General features: G+C 38.5%; 1 protein-coding gene across 4 annotated transcripts in view; it reads left to right on the top strand.

Annotated features, from left to right (window-relative positions):
* Window positions 1-22,851, top strand: part of abr (ABR activator of RhoGEF and GTPase) — a 199,826-nt gene that overhangs the window by 71,178 nt on the left and 105,797 nt on the right. For 3 of the 4 annotated variants that reach the window (XM_036579907.1, XM_036579908.1, XM_036579909.1), the window contains exons 3-4: window positions 11,518-11,616; window positions 21,780-21,965. In XM_036579907.1, the coding sequence (XP_036435800.1) occupies window positions 11,518-11,616; window positions 21,780-21,965 (285 nt within the window). Of the gene's footprint in view, window positions 1-3,194; window positions 3,678-11,517; window positions 11,617-21,779; window positions 21,966-22,851 lie in introns of those variants that run through there. The other variant, XM_036579910.1, reaches the window with a different exon arrangement.

Consider the following 22,851-nt stretch of genomic DNA (forward strand, 5'->3'; position numbering starts at 1 on the left):
ACCTGCACAGAACCTTTATTTCTAGCAGTGTATGTACATCATACCTACGCACATTCTTTTTCTTTTTCCACATCTGCAAAGTTCGGTCTTAGAACTTGAGTGTATTTTCTGCTTCTCACAATCCAAATAATCCCAAACATCTTCAGATCTCCAGTTTTGGCACCTTTTGTTTTTCACTTATTTACTCATTTATCGTACATTTTATCTCCTTAGAACCTTTTCTTAATGGCTGCTTTGGCTGGAAATTTGATAAATAAAGGGTGGGCTGTTGCACAGTACTGTATGTGTAGTTTTAAAGACACAACAAAGAAAAGAGTCTGTTTAATTCTAAATGATACAGAGAAGCTGGAAAATAAATATGTAAAAATAAATTATGACTCTTTTTGGTACATCAGCCAACACAGATGACATAAGGGGACCTCAAGGAAAAACATAAAATACATGGGAAATGTAGGATATGGGCCCTTTAAAACACAAAGGCTTTTTGTTTTATCAGGGAAAGTGCATTGAAGTCGCCAGTGAGAACATTGCAAGGCCGTAGGGGAAGTGTGTGTGTATGGTTGGGGTTCCCTGATGTAGCAGCTCTGCTGTAGGTTGAGCTTAAGTGCTTTGCTGAAGGGCACAATGGAGGCACTGAGTGTGACAGCATGCACACACACACACAGAGTTCTTTGTGTGTTTGCGACGGATGATCAAGAGATCTTTTGACTAAATCATACTCAGAGCATTGAAACACGTTGCCTTGCCAGTTGCTTCCTCTAAAATCTGATGTGTTAAAGAGCTAAAGAAGCTAGGAATGTCCCAGTTCTTTGCCCTTCTGATGTTGTTCGGCTGATACAGAGTCTGACTTTGATATTTGTATTTTTGTAGACAGTACAGAATGCAGTACTGTGTTCTGGTTTGTCTAACATGCGCTCTTTTATTTCTCACCTTTGAACTCATCTCTAAGTGCATAATTGCTGCACATTTGAATTTTATGTATGGCTTGGTTAACTGTGTGTTCATAAAAGGTGGCAAGCTTAACCTAGTTTAAAAATATCAGCTTTGCAGATATTGCAAGTGGCTGCTGGGCTGTTACAGTTGAAAACTTTAAAGCAGAAAAAGGCCAGGGATGCACTGACATGAGAATGAAGATATCCAGTATTTTTCACACTGATCTGCCAATACTAATGCAGGTACATAAGCGTTTATGAAGTATAGAAATTGAGACTACATCAGTCTGGAAAAACACTACGGTTACAAATGCAGTGCAATTTATGAAATGTTGATATTTTAATAAATTAGCCTTAAAATTAAACAAATGTATCATCAAATATCAGTTTAAAGTGTCAAAACTAAAAATCTGCTTGATGCTCAGTATTTTTTAATGTTTTTAAGCGGTTATCTGCCCTCACTGATATGATTCTGATATTATTGAGTGTACCTAGCTTCATTAACTTAAACCATGTGAATAGTTAATACACATAACCTAGATGATCCTTTGTCCTAATAATCACATATTATTAAAAAGGACTGTGGTTGCATTGGTTATAATTACTATGGATGCACTAATCATGACTTTTTTTTTTTTTAACCTGAAGCTTACTGTGCGGACTAAATGAACCAGTGAAAGACTCTAGCGCATTTCCTGGACTTGCTGTTAGCCAAAGTTGCAACATGACTAACATTATTTGCACTTCAGTGGGCCAGACTGGCATTTTAAATCTGTAAATGAAACATCTGTTGAATTTTTTAAATAACATGATTCAAATAAAGTGCATTGAAAGTTAAAAAGAGGCGACTGGCTGTTTACCAAGTGAGTCAGGCATAGTTATGCTATGAAAATTGACGCACATGTAGCAGCAGCATTCAGATACACTGCAAGTGGACCAGTGGGAGCATAGGTTGGACATAAACAAAAAGAATAAATTGATGAATCGCTGATTGCGTGTTTTGAGCAAATATCTGCTAATTCTGATCTTGGCTGATTCTGATCGTGCATACCTAATAGTTCTTTTTACCATTAAAGCCACACCCAGAGGGGCAAAAAATTCTTTAGAAGAAATAAAGAAATAGAGTAGATCTCATTATTGTATTTATGAAGAATCACTATGTCTGAATTCTTTCTCTTAAACAACCCCCCCCCCTTCTTTCTACACTTATAGATGGCTGAGAGTTTTGTGATATAGAATAGAGCTGTATTAGAAAACTTTTTTATGGAAATATTAGTCAGCCACCACTGGGGTGAGATGAGTCAGCGACAAAAGAGTTAATCCATATGTGTGACAATATTTTAATCAAAATGAGAAAATTTGAGGGATGTTTCTTAGAAGCCAAATTTGAGCAACAGGAGAAAAGTTTCACTTTCCAAACCAGACTTAACCATGTCTAGAAGAAGTACGTGAGATTAAGAGGAGATCTCATTTAGAATATTTCTTTCCTTTCTTTCCTTTCCTAAGAGAACGGATCAGCTCCCCTGCCAAAAACACAAAAAGTGCATGTAAAAACCTCAATTACACAAATAGCTGAAAATGACATTTCAGTATTTGTTCATCTGTTTATTTCATCTATTTGCTTGTTTAAGTAGTTGCAAACTTTATAGTGGGGTAGATGCTACATTTGGGAAGGAAAAAAGCTCAGGCCTATAAGTATGAATTTGAATAGATTGTAAACAAAGGTTTACCACTTCCTGATGGTGGTGTTAGGGGCACAAGGTAGGGATTTAATGTTCAAATTACAGGAAGATAAGAAAAAAATATGCGTGTTTAATGAGAAGTAGACTTTCTTAAGCAGCTTTTTAAAGGTACTGTTCTCTAAAGCATTTACAAAATAGTGTTAAAGTGAGCACAGTAAAAGTCTCTGTTACGTCTGCAATGCTGTCTTAGTATTGCTGTAATGCCTGCATGACACTTGGGGGCTTATCTTTAAACCTTAGTAGCAAATATGCTAGCATGGCTATCAGTGAGTGTGAGCTAGCAACCACCAGTTAGCATAATGTAATTTGCACAATGCTAATTGGTGGCTGTTCACTCTTAATCGCTGTAAGACCAAACTGTTTTTTAAGCTTGAGAGGTTGAGAGAGTGTGGCGGGAACACACACCCACACACACACACACCAGGAAGACAGCTCGGCAGGGAGGGGGAGGAGCCGGGGCAGGCGTGTCTAACACTGCTCTCATGTCTGTCTCTGTGTAGTTGGTTGGTCAGTCTAGCCAGAGTGGATTTGACTGTGTGCATGCGTGCGCATATGTGTCCAAGTGCACCCAAGAGAGGAAGAGAGCACTGCAGCTTTTGAAAGAGCACTTTGGAGATCGGCTTAAAGAGAAGAGACCTGTTGCGCCTCGAATAATCAGAGAGAAACGAAGGCAAAAGAAAAGAATAGAAGGGAAAACAGCAGTAAAATACAAAGGCGACTGCAGGTTCTCCAGTTGGAGTTGGAAGACAGAAAGGAAGGACTGATGGAAGCTAGTAAGCCTGTGGTGGGGTGAAGCGAGGGAAGAAATAAGAAAAGAGTGACAGAGAGCAAGGGATACGGCCACAGCATGGAGGAGGAAGAGGAGGAGGTGTTGTGCTTGTTGGATAAAGTTCTGGAGGATGAAGATTTGTTTGAAAACGAGCTGGACCTGGAGCTGGAGTGTCCGTACACTCCCCTGGAGTGTCCATACACACCCGCAGATGCTTCTCACATGCCGTTCAAGGTGAGAGAAAGAGAGAGAAAGAAAGCTGTCTGACAAGGCTTTTTCAGTGTGGCTATAAATAGAGAAGAGAGAAGTGGAAAGTATTGAGTAGCTCTTTTTCACCACACCGTGGCGTCACTGTTTGCTCACTGTGTGCAGTGTACCGTGTGTGTGTGTTTGTGTGTGTGCACAAATATGTTTATACGCTAGCATTAAAAAGTTAGAGTTTTTTAATAAAGTAAAAAGTTGCATATAAATGTATGCAATGATTCATTTATGCATTTGTTTATAATTTAATGCAAAATGTTTAATTACGATCTATTTTTTCAGCTTAGGTGAAAATTACTGTCTTTGAAATAGTTATGAAACTCAGAACATCTTAGTATTTGGTATGTCCCTCTTTGTTTAATAGCAGTGTGCAAGTCGAATAGTCGCTGCAAGCTGATTAACTTAAACAAGCCTCTGATGAGTAGATCAAATCCTCCTGAGAGTCGTCTGAACACATACTTCACTGAAACAAATAAGACTAAAAAACATCTTTATACAAAGCCCTTAACATGGTCCTTGTCATGGTTTTGTGTGTGTCTGTATGTATATATATATATATTTGTGTGTGTGTGTGTGTGTGTGTGTGTGTGTGGTGTTTTATTGTTTTACTGCTTTGACTCTAGAGGTCCTCCACTGTCCACTATCATGCTTTATGATAGAAAGAGACACACACATACAGAAATATGCAAAAGTTTTAACACCAGTCAAATGTCATGTTTAATTAATTTCAATGACAATAAGTCAACACATCTCCTACAGGGAACACACTTAAAATGTCATTTTTCTGCAAATTTTAGTGCACAGTTTGTAATTACTTGCTGAGTGTAACATTACTTCAGTCCTTTTTGTTTCTGAACATGATCAGACAGACTTGTGCAAGTATTAGATGTATGAAATTGCTGTTCTAGGATCAGTTTTTGCACTTCACATTCTAAAAATGACACATGGGCCTTGCTCTGGCAGAGTTTCTTAGGCTAGTTTTCTAGCACAGTCTGTGTGTTTGGTCAGGTTGCTGTGGAGAGTGTGCCATTGCCTACAGTAACTATCAGATGAGTCACAGAACACACACTGACTCAAACCCTGCCAACAAAAGTGCTACCATGAAAAAGGAACTAGATCACATGGTCCAAGGTGTCTTGTACAAATCTCAGCAGCCTTCTCTCTTTGAATAATCAACTTAATTATGAATTAGAGTGAGGAAAAAATAAGTTTGTTATTTCTTAGTCCTTCAGCTTGTAAAGTTATGTGTATTAGACCTGACCCACTCTTAGTGAAAACCACTTCAGGAAGAGGCAGACGCATTGGTTACTTCACTACTGCATATGTGCATTTGTGTGTTTCTGTGCATGTGCTGATAACATCACACTAAAATATCTGCGTTCAAAATGTACAGCTTGCGCTATAACAGCCCGATGTCAACACGACAAGTCCAGAATTTAAATAATAGCAGTACCTCCCCAGTATACCAAGAAGAAATGTAATAGATGAATAGTTTATGTTCTGGAGCTCTCTCAGCAAGACCGTTAAAATTGAAATCATGCTAGTGAGATAACAAACCCTGCAAATGTCTGTTTACTGTGTTGTTATTGTTATTGAATGTGGACTGTTGCTAACACTGACACGAACATCTGTGTTATGACATTGCAGTGAAGGCTATCTGTGGAATTTAGAGAAATAACAAAGATACTTTATCCCATACAGTTCGACTAATTCACCCCAGAAGTACTTAAGGCCAAATAACATTTCCTGTGACAGACACAGTGTTGTGGAGTGAGACAAGTTTCAGGCCGATCAAAGTAAATAAAAAAACTTCTATATTTAAATGCCATCCAGACTAAGATCTTGGTTTCAGTTCCCCATGGAACCTTTGTCACAGTGAGGAGTCAGTATGAAAGAATGAGAATGAAGTAGAACTTTGTGATATCAGGAAAAAGAAGTATTTTAAAATACTTATATTTTAGCAAAATTCCTTGATAATAATTAAGAAAGTTAAGAAACTACATTTATTACAATTGTGCGATACATACAGTCTACAAATGATCATAATGAAATTAATAAGCATTTGATAAGTATTTAATAAGTAAGTTGAGTGATTTGGGTGCGTAAGGTATTGTATTTGTAAATGCCTCACCTTGTCTTTTTGCATTATAATTACTGTGGCATGAATGTGTTTGTGGGGATTTTGCTGGGCCTTTCTGGCTATACTGTACTCTGTAGCATGGCATTCTTGTGCCTTGGAGACTTGAAAAAACACAGCTAACCATGTAAAATATTCCAGACAAGTTAAAGTGCTTGTTAGAAAAGATACAGATTTTATTTATCATTTCTTTTGGTTGCTGAGGTGCTGAGGTCAAGATTATGGTTTGGTTTAGGGTTAGAGCTCTCTTATATAACAGTACTGTGCAGAAGTCTTATGCTTGAGACAATTATACTTAAAAAGCTATTTAACTGGCCAGTAAGTGTTTAATTGCTTATATATTTTTTTGTATTTATCCAAATATAAGCAAATTTAAAGGCCAGTTAAATTGCTTTTTAAAATATAATTTTCTCAAGCTAGGACTTTTGCGCAGTACTCTCTTCGTGGCAGCTGAATGATTTTCCAGATTATATTACATTTATATATATATATATATATATATATATATATATGTATATATATATATATATATATATATATATATATATATATAAAACGTGTATATATGTGCATACCCAACTCCATGTCCTGACAAGGTATCAAGAACACATGGTAGGTGGGTGGGGGTGTGTGTGTGTGTGTGTGTGTGTGTGTGTGTGCGCGTGTGTGTGGAGCCCTGCGTAGCTGAAGCGTCAGGGTATTTCCTCATCATCTCCCCTCTGTGTCTTCTTCACTTCCTCTTCAATGTGCTAGACCTTCTTTTCTCGAGACTTCAGTCTAATTATTAATCTGTGTGAATACCTTCCTGTTCAATGCTCTTGTTTTGCTATTGCTGTCCCTCTGCTTTTCATGGTGGCCCAAGTGTGGCAGTCTGCAGCCTGACCTGCATGTTAGCCTTATTTTCCGAGGTCACATGCTGAGATCATCATGCCACTCCTGCTGTCTCAGGATCTTATCAGCATGAGCTCTGGGTGTGATGGTGCTAGCCTGAGCCAATAATGACCGATTTCTCAGAGGCGGCACCATTCAGTTTACTTTAGCTGCTGTTCACACTCATTTACAGCAACTTTATCAGCCATCTGTGCTACATGTGGCAGCTGCTGCATAATATAGCAGCAGTGAAAAAGTCCTTAAGCACACACTGGTTTGTGTTAGGCCAGTAATATATGGTATGTGCATGTACAGGGAAGAATCATCAGTGTAATAGGATATATCAGTGTAACTGGAAAAAGTTTACTGTTGGGTAGTTGAAGATTGCAGTATAGCTGCATTTGATAAACTCTTTTACAATAGACACAACCCCCGCCTTGTCCTCATTTAGTAGACTGAAGGTTTTTTAGCATTCATTGATATGGTATTTAATAGCCTATAATTGATTATTTTTATTATCATCATTATTATGTCACAAAAAATCATTTAATATCAATCAGATTCTGTGAGCATGATTAGGATATGTACTATTCATGTACTTGTTGACTATCAATCTAGCCTTATTATAAAACTGAACTCAGAAAAAAGTCTACCCCATGCTAATTGTACCACTGTGCTGGCTGAAACAATAGATGCTGATTGTAATGAACCTGATTGTTGTGATTAAACTTGGCACTGTGGCTGAGATGGATACCTGTCAGCTTCTAAGAAGTAAACAATGCTCAGCTGCACTTACAAACAGAGCCAGCCACAAAGGTCAGGATTTACATAATGGTAGCAGCTTTCTGCTAGGATGTGCTTGTGCTTATGTGTGTGTGCACTTGTTTTTCTTCTCGTTCTGCAATATTGAAAAAAAACTCAAACTGTGATTGTTTCTGGCATGAAGCTGATGTACTGAATGTCATTTTTATCAGTGAGATCACTATCTGACATTAAGGCTCTTGCCATCAGGCTTATCAATACAAACAGCCTTGTCTTCCTTTGTAAATCAGTCCAAAAGTGCCCCAGTGCCAGGAACTGGTTGTCAGACTGTGGGTGGAGCAGCGAAGGGCTGTTAACTGCTCACCAGAATCCAGCAGAGACCGATGGCCACACACTTCCTCTTAGCCTCTTAAGGCCAGAGTACTTTGACCCAACAAACACGAGCAAAATGGTTGGTGTGCCTTACCTGTCTTCGCTGTGAGGTTCTATTACAGGAGTGTCCAAACTTATTGTCTTGGGTGGTGGCAAAGTGCAGTGTTTGTGGTGGGCAGAGGGCCAAAAAGAAGAAACAGTATAAACAGGCATGTATATGTAGGTTTCAGATCTTTTTTTTGGATATAGTGAATGGTTTTAAAGTGTAGTGTATTACACTACATTGTATTCTATTAATAAAACCCTTCACACACATAAAAATTAAAATTTAAAAGTAAAATAAGAATTTAGAAGTTATATTCAGTATAAAATATGTTTGTTCTCTTTTTGGGTGAGGAGGTGAGGTTAGAGTAACTTCATAGGGACAAATCAAACGTCCTCGTGGGCCAACTTTGGCCTGTGGGCCACACTTTGGCCTATAATGTTCTTCCCTATTCTTGCTGTTCTAGAGTGTTCTCGTCTATTGATACTTGCAGAATGTCCTCACCATTCTTGCTGTTCTAGAATGGTTGTTGTGTTCTGTTCTAGGATGTTTATCCATTATGCATGGTTCTGGAAAATGCTCCTCCAGTCATATTATCCTGGAATTTTGTCCCTCATTTGCACTGTTCTAGAACTTTTACCCCATTCAGTCTGTTTTAGAGGCTTCACTCCATTCACACTGTTCTAATATTTTCTTTTCTATTTGTACTGCTCTAGAACATTCACCACTCACTCCCCCTGCACACATTTCTCAAAATGTTCTCTGCCATTCAAACTGCTCTGGAATGTGTTCCCCCATTCACACTGTTTTTGAAAGTTCTCCATATTGACCCTGTTCTAGATTAGTACTAGAATGATTGTTGTGCTAGAACTTTCACTCCATACAAACTGTTCTAGAATGTCTTGCCCATTCACAATGCTTTAGAATGTTTCCCCCTTTCTAAAACTGACACCAACTTTATACAGTGCTGGTGTTTATGGGTGTTTGTTGAGCTGATGTGCTCTGGACTGTAGTCTCTCGAGCTTTTCAGCAAAACACTTTCGTCTTCAAAATGTGCTACTGCAGTGAAACACCATCGTCTGCTCTTTCCTCATACTCCAGCCACAACAGCTCCACCTATATACCACAAGTTATTAAAGGTAAATGTGACCTTCAGGTGTTAGTGAGAAGGTCTTTCATGACCCAAGCATAGCTTAGGGTGAATGCGTGGTCAGGAAATTGGAGACTATATTTGGCAGCTGTCTGGTTTACTAGCTGTTAGTCATCGGGGTGGTACGTTTCCTCTCTGTAAACACAGTGGTTGTTTGTTCTTTTATGTGCTGTAATCTACTTCAGAGCTGGCTTTCCACTGTGGGAGGAACAGCCAGACATGTTGGGATTTATGGATTTTTTGGAGACTCATAGCTTTTGTTTTCACTGGTACTTTAACAAAGTGAGTGTGTGATATGTTTGCAGTAGCTGATCTAAGAGTGTGTTTGATGATGTCATGTAATTGCTTTGTGTCCTTGAAAATAAATGAAGAAAGTTTGAATATGAAATGTCTGGAAATGTCATTTGTCACAGTGTCTCACCAATCTCTCTCTCATTTGTCTGAGGAACATGGTTTTTAGAGTTCTCCTAAGGTTTATCTACAAAACTACAAAAGCTCTTTTGAGCTTCTGTTTGAAATACCCACCAGTGCCAGGCACTGTGGAAACAGCAAGGTGTTTCTAGACCATGGTGAGGTTACTTCAATTCAGGCCAAAGCAAACAAAGTAGAGACGAGGTATACTTTGGCAGACTAGAGCAACATTCAGCTAGTCTGCCCGGCATCTTATCACACTGGACGTGGCGTCTTTTTACACATGAAGGCACACACACTCACTTTTGTTGGCAAGGATGCCCTGGCATGTCTCTGCTATATTGTTCTTCACGCAGACTTCCTGTTCCACCTCTTTCCATACTCGGTTAAACCAGTGAAGTAATCAAGACGTGCAGATTTTCTCTGGATTTCTCTAACAGTGTTTTGATCTGCACTGAGACTAATGCTATATTGTACTGCGCTTCTTTTTCATTGTTCTGAGGCCCCATGGACTCACAGTGTTGCCTGTGACACAAATGCCTGATTCTTAAAATGAGCTCACAATTTGATTTGATTAACAATACTGAGCTCACCATTGTGAGAATCAAGTTGTATCATGGAATGTGTTATATGATGCTGAACTAGAGATGGTTTAAATACTTTCATTACATTGGAAATCGATTCTCTATCTACAACACATTTCATTAGCAAGAGCCTTAAAAAGAAGTTAGTTATCATCAGTATATGGAAAATGCTAAGCATAAATAAATTGTAGGTGGTTTAGTTGACTGCGTCATTAATTTATACCACACATCTACCTCAGAGTGCAACAAACTGCGCTCTCAGTGGCCACTGAAGATAATACAGCAAAGATGCTGGAGAACTCATCATGGTGGGAGCACTTTAAATTAAGGAAAATGCTCAGTGCATAATTTGTGAAAAGGGGGTGGTATGCCATGTAGGAGTGACAAGTTTGATGAATTCCTTAAAATATGTAAATATAATGATACTTACCAGCAGTCTTTAGTAAGAGAGGTTCTAAAACCAAGGCGCTCAGAACCTCAAACTTGATTGTTTTGGTGAGTTCTGGCAGTGGCTAAGAAGGAAATCACCGGTGCTGCTGCTGTTATGGCTGCTGCCAGCTGGAGGAATCTGACATGGGGGTTCACTCTAGTCAGGCCGGCCAGCTAGGGTGATCATCCTCACAGCTGTAGCTCCAAAAGCTCCCCAGTCCTCCTCTCCTCTCTCTGTAGTGCAGTAGTTGCCAATTCCCAGTCCAGGGAACCTGATGCTCTGCACATTTTTGGGTTTACTCTACACACTTGACCCAGATGACCAGGGTCTTGTTAATTCATTACTGAATTGAATCAAGTTTGCTGGATGAGACAAAGCACAGAAATGTGCATAGTATGTGGTTGCTAGGCCTGGGACTGGGATTCTGTTTACATGTCGCCGTCATGCTGCTTTCCATGATAAAAAAGGCAACCTAGCCAAATACAATGACTTGATGAAAAACAAAAAGCAGCTAGATGAAAGGAAATAAAGGTGAAAGCGTGATAGTCATGAATAAAACAATAGTTCGGATTAATTACACCATCAGCGTCTACGGAACTCGAGAATGAGGGGAACTATGGAATGAGAGGGATATGATTGAGAGTTTTATAGCAACATAAGGTGTGCAAGCTTCAGCCTGACTATTAATATGTTGTTGCTGCCTACTGGATATATTTTGAATTGCAGTAATGAACATACCTAAAATTGTGGTTAATTATATATCATTTTTAAAGGTGATTTTGAGGACTTTTTTGAAAATACCAACAAGTATTCAAAACCCTGTAAATTGCTGTTCAAGTTATCTCTGACCTTTGTGACCTTTGGTGATCAAAAACTGCAACTGCATCAGATGACATAATTAATAGATAATAATAAATACAGGTGATACAGCCCATCTCCACAATGCATTGTATATAGATATATTTGTGTTGCCATGTATTGTGTTTTCATATATTGTTACATACTGACTCTCTCTCTCTCTTCTTTTCTCTCTATCTCCCCGTCTCTCTCTCAGGGGGACATAGAAAAGGGTCTGGAGATGAAGAAATTGGTGCTATCTGGATTTATGGCCAGTGAAGAGATCTACATTAACCAGCTTGAGGCTCTGCTGCTGGTATGTATCGGCTCCCATCGCTTCACAACATCACACACACTGTGTGTAGCCACAACTCATCACCCCTCACTTTTGTTCTTTAAAGGGAACGGACAATTGTCCAGTCCACTAGACAAACATTCAAAAAACAATTACATTATTCTAGATACTGCAATTATTATTATTATTATTATTATTATTATTATTATGTTGTTGTTGTTGTTGTTGTTGTATTAGTACTGATGCATCTGTCACAAAGCACATTCAGCTTAGACAGGGTTTTAGGGAATTTCTTAATATTACTGAAATTTTTTCATTTCAAGCAATTTGCTCAGGTGCCACTCATTCTTATTCAAGAAGAAAACCTATGATTTTATTGGACACCAACAGTGACAGTGTTACACCCACCCCTCTCTACAGTATCGTGTTTTTCTGCAGTGATTGTAATAAGTTCCTTACTTTCTTTGTTGATAAGATGATAGCTTTTAGGTCCTGTATTCATCCTGGGACTTGCCTGTCCAATACTAGTCCTCCTCTTTCTTATACTCTTCTGGACACCTTCTAGCCTATCAGCTAACAAGATTTGATTGATTAATTTGGGAAGATGAAGTTATTTTCTAGCCCTCTGGATGTAGTACCATCTAATTGCTAATTATTGGCCCTGCCTATTTTAAGCATACTGCTATTCACTTTAGTAATGAAACCTAATTTAGACCCTGCTGTACCCAAAAATTATAGGCGTATATCTAAACTTCCATTTTTGTCGAAAATTTTAAAGTAGGTTGTGGCTGGACACCTCACTGCTGTGTTGGAGAGGTACGATATTTATAATCAGTTTCAGTCTGGGTTTTGGAAATGGCACTGTAATGAAACTGCTCTTCTGAGGGTTTCAAATGATATTTTAATGTCCTCTGATGCGGGTGACTGTTCTGTGCTAGTACTACTCGACCTCAGCTCTGCGTTTGACACAGCGGACCATCATATCCTGATTAAGAAGTTACGTGACTGGGTGAGCATATTAGGCACAGTTTTAGACTGAATGATGTTTTGCCTCACTGATAGTTCACAGTCACTATTGAAGACTGTGTCTGATTCCTCTTCACTGTTCTGGGGTGTTCCGCAGGGCTTGTTTCTGGGGCTCTTGTTATTCTCTTTATATTTGCTGCTTGTGGGACAGATTATAGACAGATTTAACATGGCACATCTTTATTTGCAGATGATACCCAACGCTGCTTTTCATTCAAACCTAGTGAGGCTCAAAGTTTATCTAGGCTCTTAGACTGTCTAAATGATATCAGGGACCAGATACAGCTTCAAGAAACTGGTGGAGAATCTGGAAGAAATATGGTGGAACAGCTCAATACTGATGAGATGGAGGTTCTGCTTGTTGCTCCAGAAAAGGTTACTCCCATGATCAAGCAAAGTATTGGGCCTCTTTCTTCTGCCGCCCAGCCAAGCCTGCGTAACTTAGGTTAGATTTGATCAGTCCTTGTCGTTCAACACCCACGTTAAGTAGCTAACTTGATCTTGTTTTCTCCTTATGAAATATTAGTAAACTGGGGTCTGTAGTTTCAAATGCAGAGCTGGATGAGCTTATACGTGCCTTTATTTCATTTCATATTGACTATGGTAGTGCACTTTTATCCTCTTTCTGCCCACGACTGTTGGCAGGCAATTCAGAATGCTGCTGCAAAACTACATACTAGGCAGGTTCTTGTGTATGTGGCTGATCTACTTCCCCCTCACTCATCAGCTCACTCTCTTAGGTCAAATAAGCTAAATTTACTGTCTGTTAAATGCACCTGCTTGAAGACCTGTGGTTATCGAACTTTTGAGGCCATAGCACCTAAACTGTGAAATGCTCTGCCCTTACCTTTTAAGGTCTGCTGATTCTGTGGATTCTTTTAAAAGGCAGCTAAAGATGTGTCTTTTTAGACAGCTGTTTGGGTAATTTGTATGCACAAAAGGCTCTGCATTTATGTATTTATTGTGTAGTGTGTATTTTTATTATTATTTATCTATTTGTGTCTTTGTACTTTTTCTGATGTATGATGCTTTTGTAAAGCGCTTTGTGACTTATGTCTGAGAAAAGCGCTATACAAATAATTTTTTACTTACTTAGTGACAGAGTTACAGCTTAATTAAACCTATCAAATGCAGTCAGTTTACTCATTATACAATGTGAGATTTTTTCTGTTAACCCAGGTTTACATACTTGTGGTTAATCCTCATACATATGCATATAGAACCGTGATGTTAATGAAGAACATCCATATAAAACATGACAAAGAGTTGAGCGGCTTATTTTTCCAGGAAGGGAAATCATACTATGTAAATGTATACAAAGTAAATATTGTAACGGTATAAAGAAAGCAATGCTGTTCTCAGTGCCGCTGTGTTTGAGCTTATTGATATGGCTTTATATTCTTTATATCTAGTTCATATGATTTGATCCTTTACCAAAGGATCAAGTCATACTAATATTACTAATATTACATACTGTTATGTATTTAGTGTGATTTGATTGTTTTATTTTTCAAATGATTGTTGCCATAAACATCACAAAGAAAAAAAATGGGACCCAAAAAAGTACCAGAGGTTCTACCTCCATAGCTGATTGGTCACAAGCTCTCCCTGATTGGTTCAAGAGCTGTTTACAATCTAAAATCCTGAACTGTACCTGCCCGTGAACAGGTTGGGCGTGAAGTGTAAGTTATGCTTACGCCATGATGATGTATCCTGGTAAAAAGTGATCCACTGTTGTGTGACAGAAAAAACAGGCTTAAAAATGAACTAAGCTTAAAGTGTGCTGGCTAAGCAAGAAATCCAGCTTTGTGAGGCGGGCTGCTGAGTCACTAGTTTATCAAGGCTACTTCTGTAACTATGTTTTCTGCAAAGGTATCAATTTTCACTAGTTCAGTGTTGCTACTTTACCCATTCTGCCTACTTATGGATTTGAAGGAGGTGCAGTAATTAAAGCCCACTGCTGAAAGAGTTTAAAGTGGTTGGCTACTATCAATAACCCAAGATGATGTAGGCTGTCAGTCTGTAGTAACACTGCTAAATATTCCAAATAAACTACTGTTAAAAACTAGAAAAAATTCAAGTGAACATTACAAAATGTTTGATTCAACTCATTAAAAATGCTGAGTTAATGCATTTTATGTTCCTAAGATAAAAATGTAATTTCATCTTCGACCCCTATTAACTCTGAAGATGTAAACATGTTGGTAGACTCACCTAAAAACATATAGCACACTTCATCACCTACTGTGGCTAGCGCTGTGTTCTTGGTTGAAGTTGCTGTTTCTTTTGTTTGCATGTTTAAAATGGATGAGCTAATGCACAGACTTTGCAGATGATATGCCACCTAAGTCCTTAAGAGTGAAGTAATGCTTTTGTTTGATATGAGCCAATGATGTTACTGCTTTATTTTTTCATGGCTTTTTTTTTAAATGGCTTTGAAGGTAGAGACTGTGATTTTTGAAAGCTCCGGCATGATGCAGTGCTACTCCAGAAATAACCAAATCCTTTGGCTATCGACTGTCAGGCCGTTGGTAAGCATTGGTAACTGACCGTTGCCTGTAGTTTGCACAGTGTGCCCCATACTGTTGGCTGTAGTTGGTTCTTGTCAGCTCTATTTTAGCCAATTGAGCATGTAATTGACACTCTCAAGAGGACACACACAGCAAAAAGCCTAAGTTTTATCACTACCGGAGGCAACGTTGACTGCTACTGTGTCGTACGAGAGCTCTGCAGGTGCTCTGATAACACGCTAACTTACAATAAGGAATGGAATGCTCAGTTTTTTTCATGGACTTTTTACCGTTTGTCATATAATGGTGCATATTAACTGCATAGTTAATTTGGCTATGTAATGTACAGGGGGATTTACTCGAAAGAGGCCCCGAATATTCTGTAATAACTCTTGCTAGGATGAAGCAATCTGAACGAAACAGTGTGCAATGTGCTCCTCAGTATATGGAGCTTTGAACGAGCCGGGATGCCCTTGTGTTGGAGCGATGAGCTAGCGCTGCTAATGGTGTTTTAGCTTAAACCCAAATGTTTGAAGCTTTTAAAGCCCTTTTTGGTTGGGATTCGTTTTACATGAGAAGGGAAAAGGCACCCAGATCTTTCTTGCTGTGGGAGACTGACATGGTGCATTTGGACAGGAACTAAAATCACTGAGTAATGCTGTGAAAAATTACATTGCTCACCTTTCCATGTAAAACTGAGCCTGTCCGAATTCTGCTTAAGGCATTAAAACAATATATTCTTTACTTTATATGTTGCAGTTTGATTTTTACAGACTGCCAGCTCCTGCCATAGAGCGCCGTTCCCTTTTACAGTGGCGCGCTATGCATGTGTGTGTCGGCCGTCAGTATGTTTAAGTTTTTTACAGAACATCAGAGGCGATGGAGAGCTAGCGGAAGGCGATCATCAGTCAGACTTAGTTGACACTGGTTTGTCCCCTTCTGCTTGTTGTGTCCCTGCCTGTAGTCCTTGTCCTTGTCCTGTCCTGTGTTAAGAAGTTGTCTTTGTGATTGTGCGCTGTGCTGTTTTTTTTTATTCTCTCACCCATTCCGCATTCATCTCACTCTGAGCTTGTGTGAATTTAGTTCTGAAGGAACACCCTGAGCAGCATTTCCTCTTTCAGTGGGAAAGTTCAACAGAAGTCTGCCCAGTCAGCTCCCCGCAATGTCCACATGTTTCATTATGTCATTTCCTGTCAGTTTCTAGCATGTAGCTCAGAGCCCTGGTTGCACCATTAAAATTGAGCATGTTAGCATTTAACACATTAGCATATTAGCATCAGATAAAAGATTTCACATCCTTTAATAATCCACACCTTTTTGCTGGTTTATTAACATTTACTTTTAAACATGGATTTTAAGAATGTTCTAGAGTGGGATGTCAGTTCCTCTCTCTGGCCCCTGAGCAAACCACACAACACACATCAACTCACACACCCAAACACAGTGCAGCTCCATCCAAAACCCTTTTTTCATCATTACTTTGAAGTGAGTCATTCATATTTAGCTCATTAAATTGCAGGCTGTTGTTATTATTATTATTATTGTTATTATTATTTTGTTGGTAATCTTTAGACTTGATGTTCAGTACCTATTATAAACTATTTGGTAAATGTATAATGAGACTATTATCCAATTTATGTCTTTATAAACAATTTAGTTGCGAGTCATTGATGTTTAAGGGGTTGAGAAGACCACAATCTCTATCTAATTGTGTGATTTTGATTTCACAGAAATCATTTTAAGTGCTTCTTTAGACCGCAAGAACACAGTGAAACAACAAAAATTGCATCATCCAAGTGTAGTAATCCACATTAGCCAAATAAGGGATGTTAAAATGCTAATCAGCTGTGTTTTATTACAGAAAGCTGCTCTATGCTGTCTTTAGACTGCATGCCTGTAGGGCTTCACGAGCATTTGCCTATGTCAGCTTTCAGACCGCAGTCAGGATGCACACATGGGGAAGTGGGCCCAGTGCTGCACTGGCCAGCAGAGACCAAACACAAGCTCTTAGATGAGGGTGTATTTGTGTAAATATGTGTTCATTAGCGGTCCTCACAATTATTTGAACACAATTCAGCGTTTCATTAACTAAAACTTTAGGAGACATTGAATCACTGTTGAACTGTTCTTTAGGAATCAATTCAATGTACTGTTCTCTAAAACAAACTGTTCTTAAAGAAACAATTAATTGCACTATCCACGAAAATTATCTGTTCAATTCAATGAAAGGATTCAGTGCATCATTCACTAAAACAGACTGTTCTTTAGGAAGCGATTCAGTACATCGTTCACTAAAGGGACTTTTCTTTAGAGAATGGTTCATTGCACTAATCACGAAAATGAACTATTTTTTAAGAAGCAATTCAATGCATCGTCCACTTAAAGGAACCTTTCTTAATTCATTGTACTGTTCACTAAAACAAACTGTTCTTTAGGGAATGATTCAATGCATCATTCACTAAAACAAACTGTTCTTTAGAAAATGATTTGGTGTATCATTCACTGGAACAGACCCTACTTTAGGAAACCATTCAGTGCATCATTCACTAAAACAATCTGTTCTTTAGGAACGGATTCAGTGCATCGTTCACCAAAACAGACTGTTCTTTAATAAATGATTCTTTGCACTGTTCACTAAAAAGGACTGTTCTTTAGGAACCTATTTAGTGCATCCCACTTTAATATGAACTGCACGCTCTGTATAATGTATAATCTCTCTGCATAGTGAAATGAATCAAAGTTTGTTTCACACAATTCAGTTAGATTTGATTATGTTGATATGATTCAGAATTATTTCCAAAGACTCACTGGATGCACAAATGCACCTGGAGGAACGTTCATTACATTTACATTCATTGCATTTGCCAGGTGCTCTTATTCAGAGTGACTTACAATTTGACCACTTTACAGAGGTGTAAAAAAAAAAAGTGTTTGGGGTCTTGTCCAAGGACTCTTATTGGTATAGTGTAGGGTAACCGCTACACTATACCAACCACTATTTACACAACTGTGTAATATAGACAGTAAAAACAATACACTTGTTTGAAGTATTGTTTTTACTTTTGAAAATTGCCCAAGTCTGAGAATACTTGAATATTACAGTAGATTATAATTGAATGTAGGTGAACGTGCACCTTTAGATTGATGATGATGCATCTATGTATTATTACATCCTTTGTGCATATATGTATTTGTGAGAGAGTGCATGTGTGAATGTCTGTGTGCTCATATGCACTCTCACTCGGCCACGAGTCTGCACCTCCGGGTTCATTTCCTGCTCTCAGAGAAGAATAGAATCGGTGTTTATCCGACTGGCCTGTTAGTAACATGCACTGACAACATGGACGTAAATAGGTATTCGAAAAATAAAGAAAATTTGCAACTTTAATTGTTTAACATCAGCCTGATGTCAGCTTGCTAGCCAGCTAACAAGCTAGTGGTACTGGCAGAGATTATACAGCCATTCATTGTTGATGTGTAATTCAGTATGACGCACCATCTGTGTATAAAGTTCATATTCTCTGGATGACTGAAATTATTATTGAAATCAGTTAATGAATTGGAAAAAGGATTCACAAATCCTTGATATGAGTAACGATCGCCCTGCTTTATTCTTGACTAAAACGATTTACATTTACTGGATCACGTGAATGCCTAAATGCATCCAAACACCCAAACTGTGATGGTCAGGAGGTTTTCAGTACACAGAAAACTACATTGTGATAGATGTCTTAGATGCATTTTGCAGCCTCTTTTAATGGCAGTATTACAACAAGCCAATATTGTGACAGCGGTTGTCGCAGTGGTACTCAAATAAAGCTTGCGAAGGTCCAGTCACCTCACATTCCTTGCTCACAAAGGTCTGGATGTACTAGCATAAATGAATGGTGACAACGGTTACTGTTGAATGATTAGTCCAGGAAATGTTTTGCTAAACTGATTTATTTTGAACATATTTTTATAATCTAATGAACATTTAAAATTGTATGGCTATTCGCCGTTGTTAAAAAAAAGTTAATAAAATATTTATCTATGGAAGAAAACATTACTGTCTTTTCATAAGCAAAATAAATTAAATAAAAAATAATTTCAATTAAACAATAATAAAATGATCAGCATTTCAAGCTCTTGCACTGTTAGATATGGACAATCCACTCTGGTGGACCTGTCATGTTAAGCTTTGAGTTTATTTTATTTGTTTTATTTGTGGCCTGGTGCTTATTGTTTTCACTTTTGATGAACCACGGACTCTGAACACGAGACACATCGATTTTGAACTTAAAATGTGGAGAAAAAAGCACAGTTCTCTGTTCATTCATTTTTAAACACTCTGTTTTCATCGCCAACTTTCCCTTTTTTTGACAAACCATGTTATTGTTTCATTGCTCAGACCAGAAATAGTAAATACAATTTACAATCTATGAAAAATGTGAAATTATTTGCTTTCTGACCTGATTTGTAGCCCTGTTGTCTCTGTTCTGATGAGCAGCCTTTGGCTAAGTCATTTACACAAAAGTATTGGAGTGGATAAACTGCAGCACAGGACTGCTATAGAAGCCACACTGGTTCATATTCATGTATGTTGCTGAAAGACTGAAATAGATTTTTTATAATGTACATCAATTGGCTTTGATTTGGCTACAGAATTTGCTCAAATTCGCTGAAATATTTGGGTTTGCGTCTGCACCGCAGTCTGCCAGTTGAAAACCCCTGGATTACAGGAATACTTGGGTGATATTCAGCCTGATCTCTGTCTTTTGTATCTGCAGCATATGACTGAATATAATGTTCTTAGAATAGGATAGAAAACTCTTTGGCTTGAAACAGGTGATGAAATGCATGCTGTGTTTTGTCAGTAGGTTTTACAACCTTTTCAGGCAACAGAGAAATCTTTGTCTGTGGTAATCGATGCTAACAGATTACAGATGCGGCAGGTAGAGATTAGGTTAAAAAGCACTGAAGTATTCCTTTAACAAACGAAATATCGTGCAGATCTAATGTGTAGTGAAATACGTAGACAGTTAGGGTGTGGAAAGTAGTTTTTGTCCACTTTTGTGAAACAAGAACATTAGTGTTCAGTATACTAGAGCTTTGGAATGTCATTTTGGGCTGACTGGTGAATTTGGAGAGGAAAAATGTTTCACAGATTGACCTGGTCTGACCCATGGTCACGGCACAGATGGAAGGGAAGAAGTGAGGTACCTCCGTACCACACAGACGCAGACTTTGTGATTTATCTCCTCAGTCTATGGTATCCTGGACCAAGCTTGCCTTCTGTCAGATATGGATTACTCATGATAAGAGACAGGATATCCAGCAGTACCTGCTCAAGGAGAAACTCCAGCCTACTTTGCTGCTTTAGGCTCAGACTTTTTACTGCATCTGAGAGAAAGAACAGCCAGCCAGGATGATTAATGGGTTTTACAGGAGAGTCAGACTAGTAATGAAAGCACCATTCATTTAAATATAGGTGGAGGGGGAACTACATAATGTAAACAATGAGTCACTAGCATTGTTATTGTTTTCCATTAAATTGAATGCACTCTTATTGTTATTATCCAGAGAGAGCCAAGAAACACACACACACACACACACACACACACACACACACACACACAAAAGCAAGCACAAGCACAAAGTTGTGCAGGATTAAAAGTCATTTCATAGCTGTGAGGGGAGGCATAGAGGATATGCCAAGAATATCATATCCTGATATTAGCTGGTAAAGGTATAAATAGACACGCTGAGAATAACAAATAGTGTTTGGATGCTTCATTTAGCTAATGGAAAGTAGCAGTGAGTAAATCACTGTAAACTAAGCTAGCTATCCTGTTACCTTTACAGGACTGACATCGACTGACAAAAATCAAGCAATGTTCAAAATGTTTTTGTGTTTTGTTTTGTTAAGTTGCAATCACTAAATTTAGTGAATCAGTTGATGATTTTCATTCAAATAATCTCTCTTCGTAGTTAAGAATTAAAGATTCTGTTTGCTTTAATTCAAGGCAAATTTATCCGTTTAGCACTTTTCATACACCACGGTACTTCAGAGTGCTTCAACCACAGAAAAATAAAGCCTCGCCCAAGGTGGTTTGTTTTTTGTTGAAAGGACAAAATGGCTCTTCTTGACATTTGGGTTGCCGACCCCTGAGCTAGATTAAGTAACATGGACTGATATCACTGACTACTGATAATTTTCTTTTTTTGAAGCCCAAAACAACCTTCTGAGATAAACTCCCTGCATTTTTCATCCATGCTGTCCCTAGCCATTGTTTTCCAACATATGAGCACATGTCAAGAGTTAAGGGGCTAGTTCTTGACAGAATATCTTGCCGGCTACACCCTGCCACTGAACTGCAGCAGTCTATTATTGTGACGGAAGTCAATCAAGCAAGCCAGAGCTTATCACTAAAACAACCACAAACTAACAAAACAATTTTAAAGTAGTGTCACCAGAATCGTGAAAAGTCATTTTACTGTGTTATAATGTTGTTGACATAAGTTGTCTGCTCCTCTTTCTGTCTTATTGAAGACACTTATGGTTTTTCCCGTTTCCTACATGCAGCCAGCTTCGATTTGCTGAATGTAACCTCACAATGCCACTTTGCTCACTTAACATTCTGACCCTTCTTCTCATTCCCTCCACAGCCCATGCGTCCCCTCAAGGCCACAGCCACAACCTCAAAGCCTGTACTGACCATGGAGCAGATCGAGACTATCTTTTACAAGATTCAGGACATCTACGAGATCCATAAAGAGTTCTATGATGCTCTCTTCCCCAACATCCAGCAGTGGGATGACAAGGTCACTGTGGGTCATCTCTTCCAGAAGCTGGTGAGCTCTGCTGTGAATACTTCATCTGAAAACACTGAACTGTTCTAATCAATGATCGCTTGTGAAGCTGGTAAAACTAATCTGATTTAGGAGCGCGATTGGAGTTGTTTGTACTAGTATCTGCTGATACTGAGTCCACTTGAATAATTGTGTTTTTGTAAGTGATGTAGCTGCACATTGCACGGTTTTACTACAGTAAAGCTACTAAACCCAATCCAGTTAAGGTAAGGATATGTTAAGCTGCCAATTACCTTTAAATGAAATACTACACTAAAATGACTTCATTTTTAGTATGAGCATAATATGAACTCTGAATTGGTATGATACTTTACTGTTTAAACTGCACGCACAAAGCAGAGTACTCCTAATAGTAATAGTGGCGCACTCACATATTACCTACAGCTAATTTAAGTGTTGAAATTAGCTGCATGTAAACTAGCTTGCCTGCGGTCGGAACACTGGCATTGCGGATTTGGCAAGTGGCCGTTGGGCTGTTTATATATTCTACTTTAATGGGGAACAGTCTCATTTGGCCTTTTGTTAATGTCAGAAGGTGCTTCATCATGCCAGAGATTTGAATTTTACATTTTTTTTGTTACTGTCAAAGAGGAAGAGGACTCAGCTCCCAAAAGTCACCATGGTGTCATGACATACAGGATCTGTGCACTCCCCACCCTCTCACTCAGCCCCTTCAAACTCCCACCCAACATAAACGATGTATCCATAACCATCCACTAACACTTCTCCTTCAAACTGACTACAGAAACAGCTGTCTTATCTACTAGGAAAACAAAACTAGCCACGGTACTGGTTGGAGCAAACTCTGTACATTTTTATATGGCCAGCAATGCATTTACATTTTTTAGAGTTGATACCCAAGAGACCA

Source organism: Colossoma macropomum, unplaced genomic scaffold, assembly GCF_904425465.1.
Source record: "Colossoma macropomum unplaced genomic scaffold, Colossoma_macropomum, whole genome shotgun sequence".
NCBI classification, from domain to species: domain Eukaryota; kingdom Metazoa; phylum Chordata; class Actinopteri; order Characiformes; family Serrasalmidae; genus Colossoma; species Colossoma macropomum.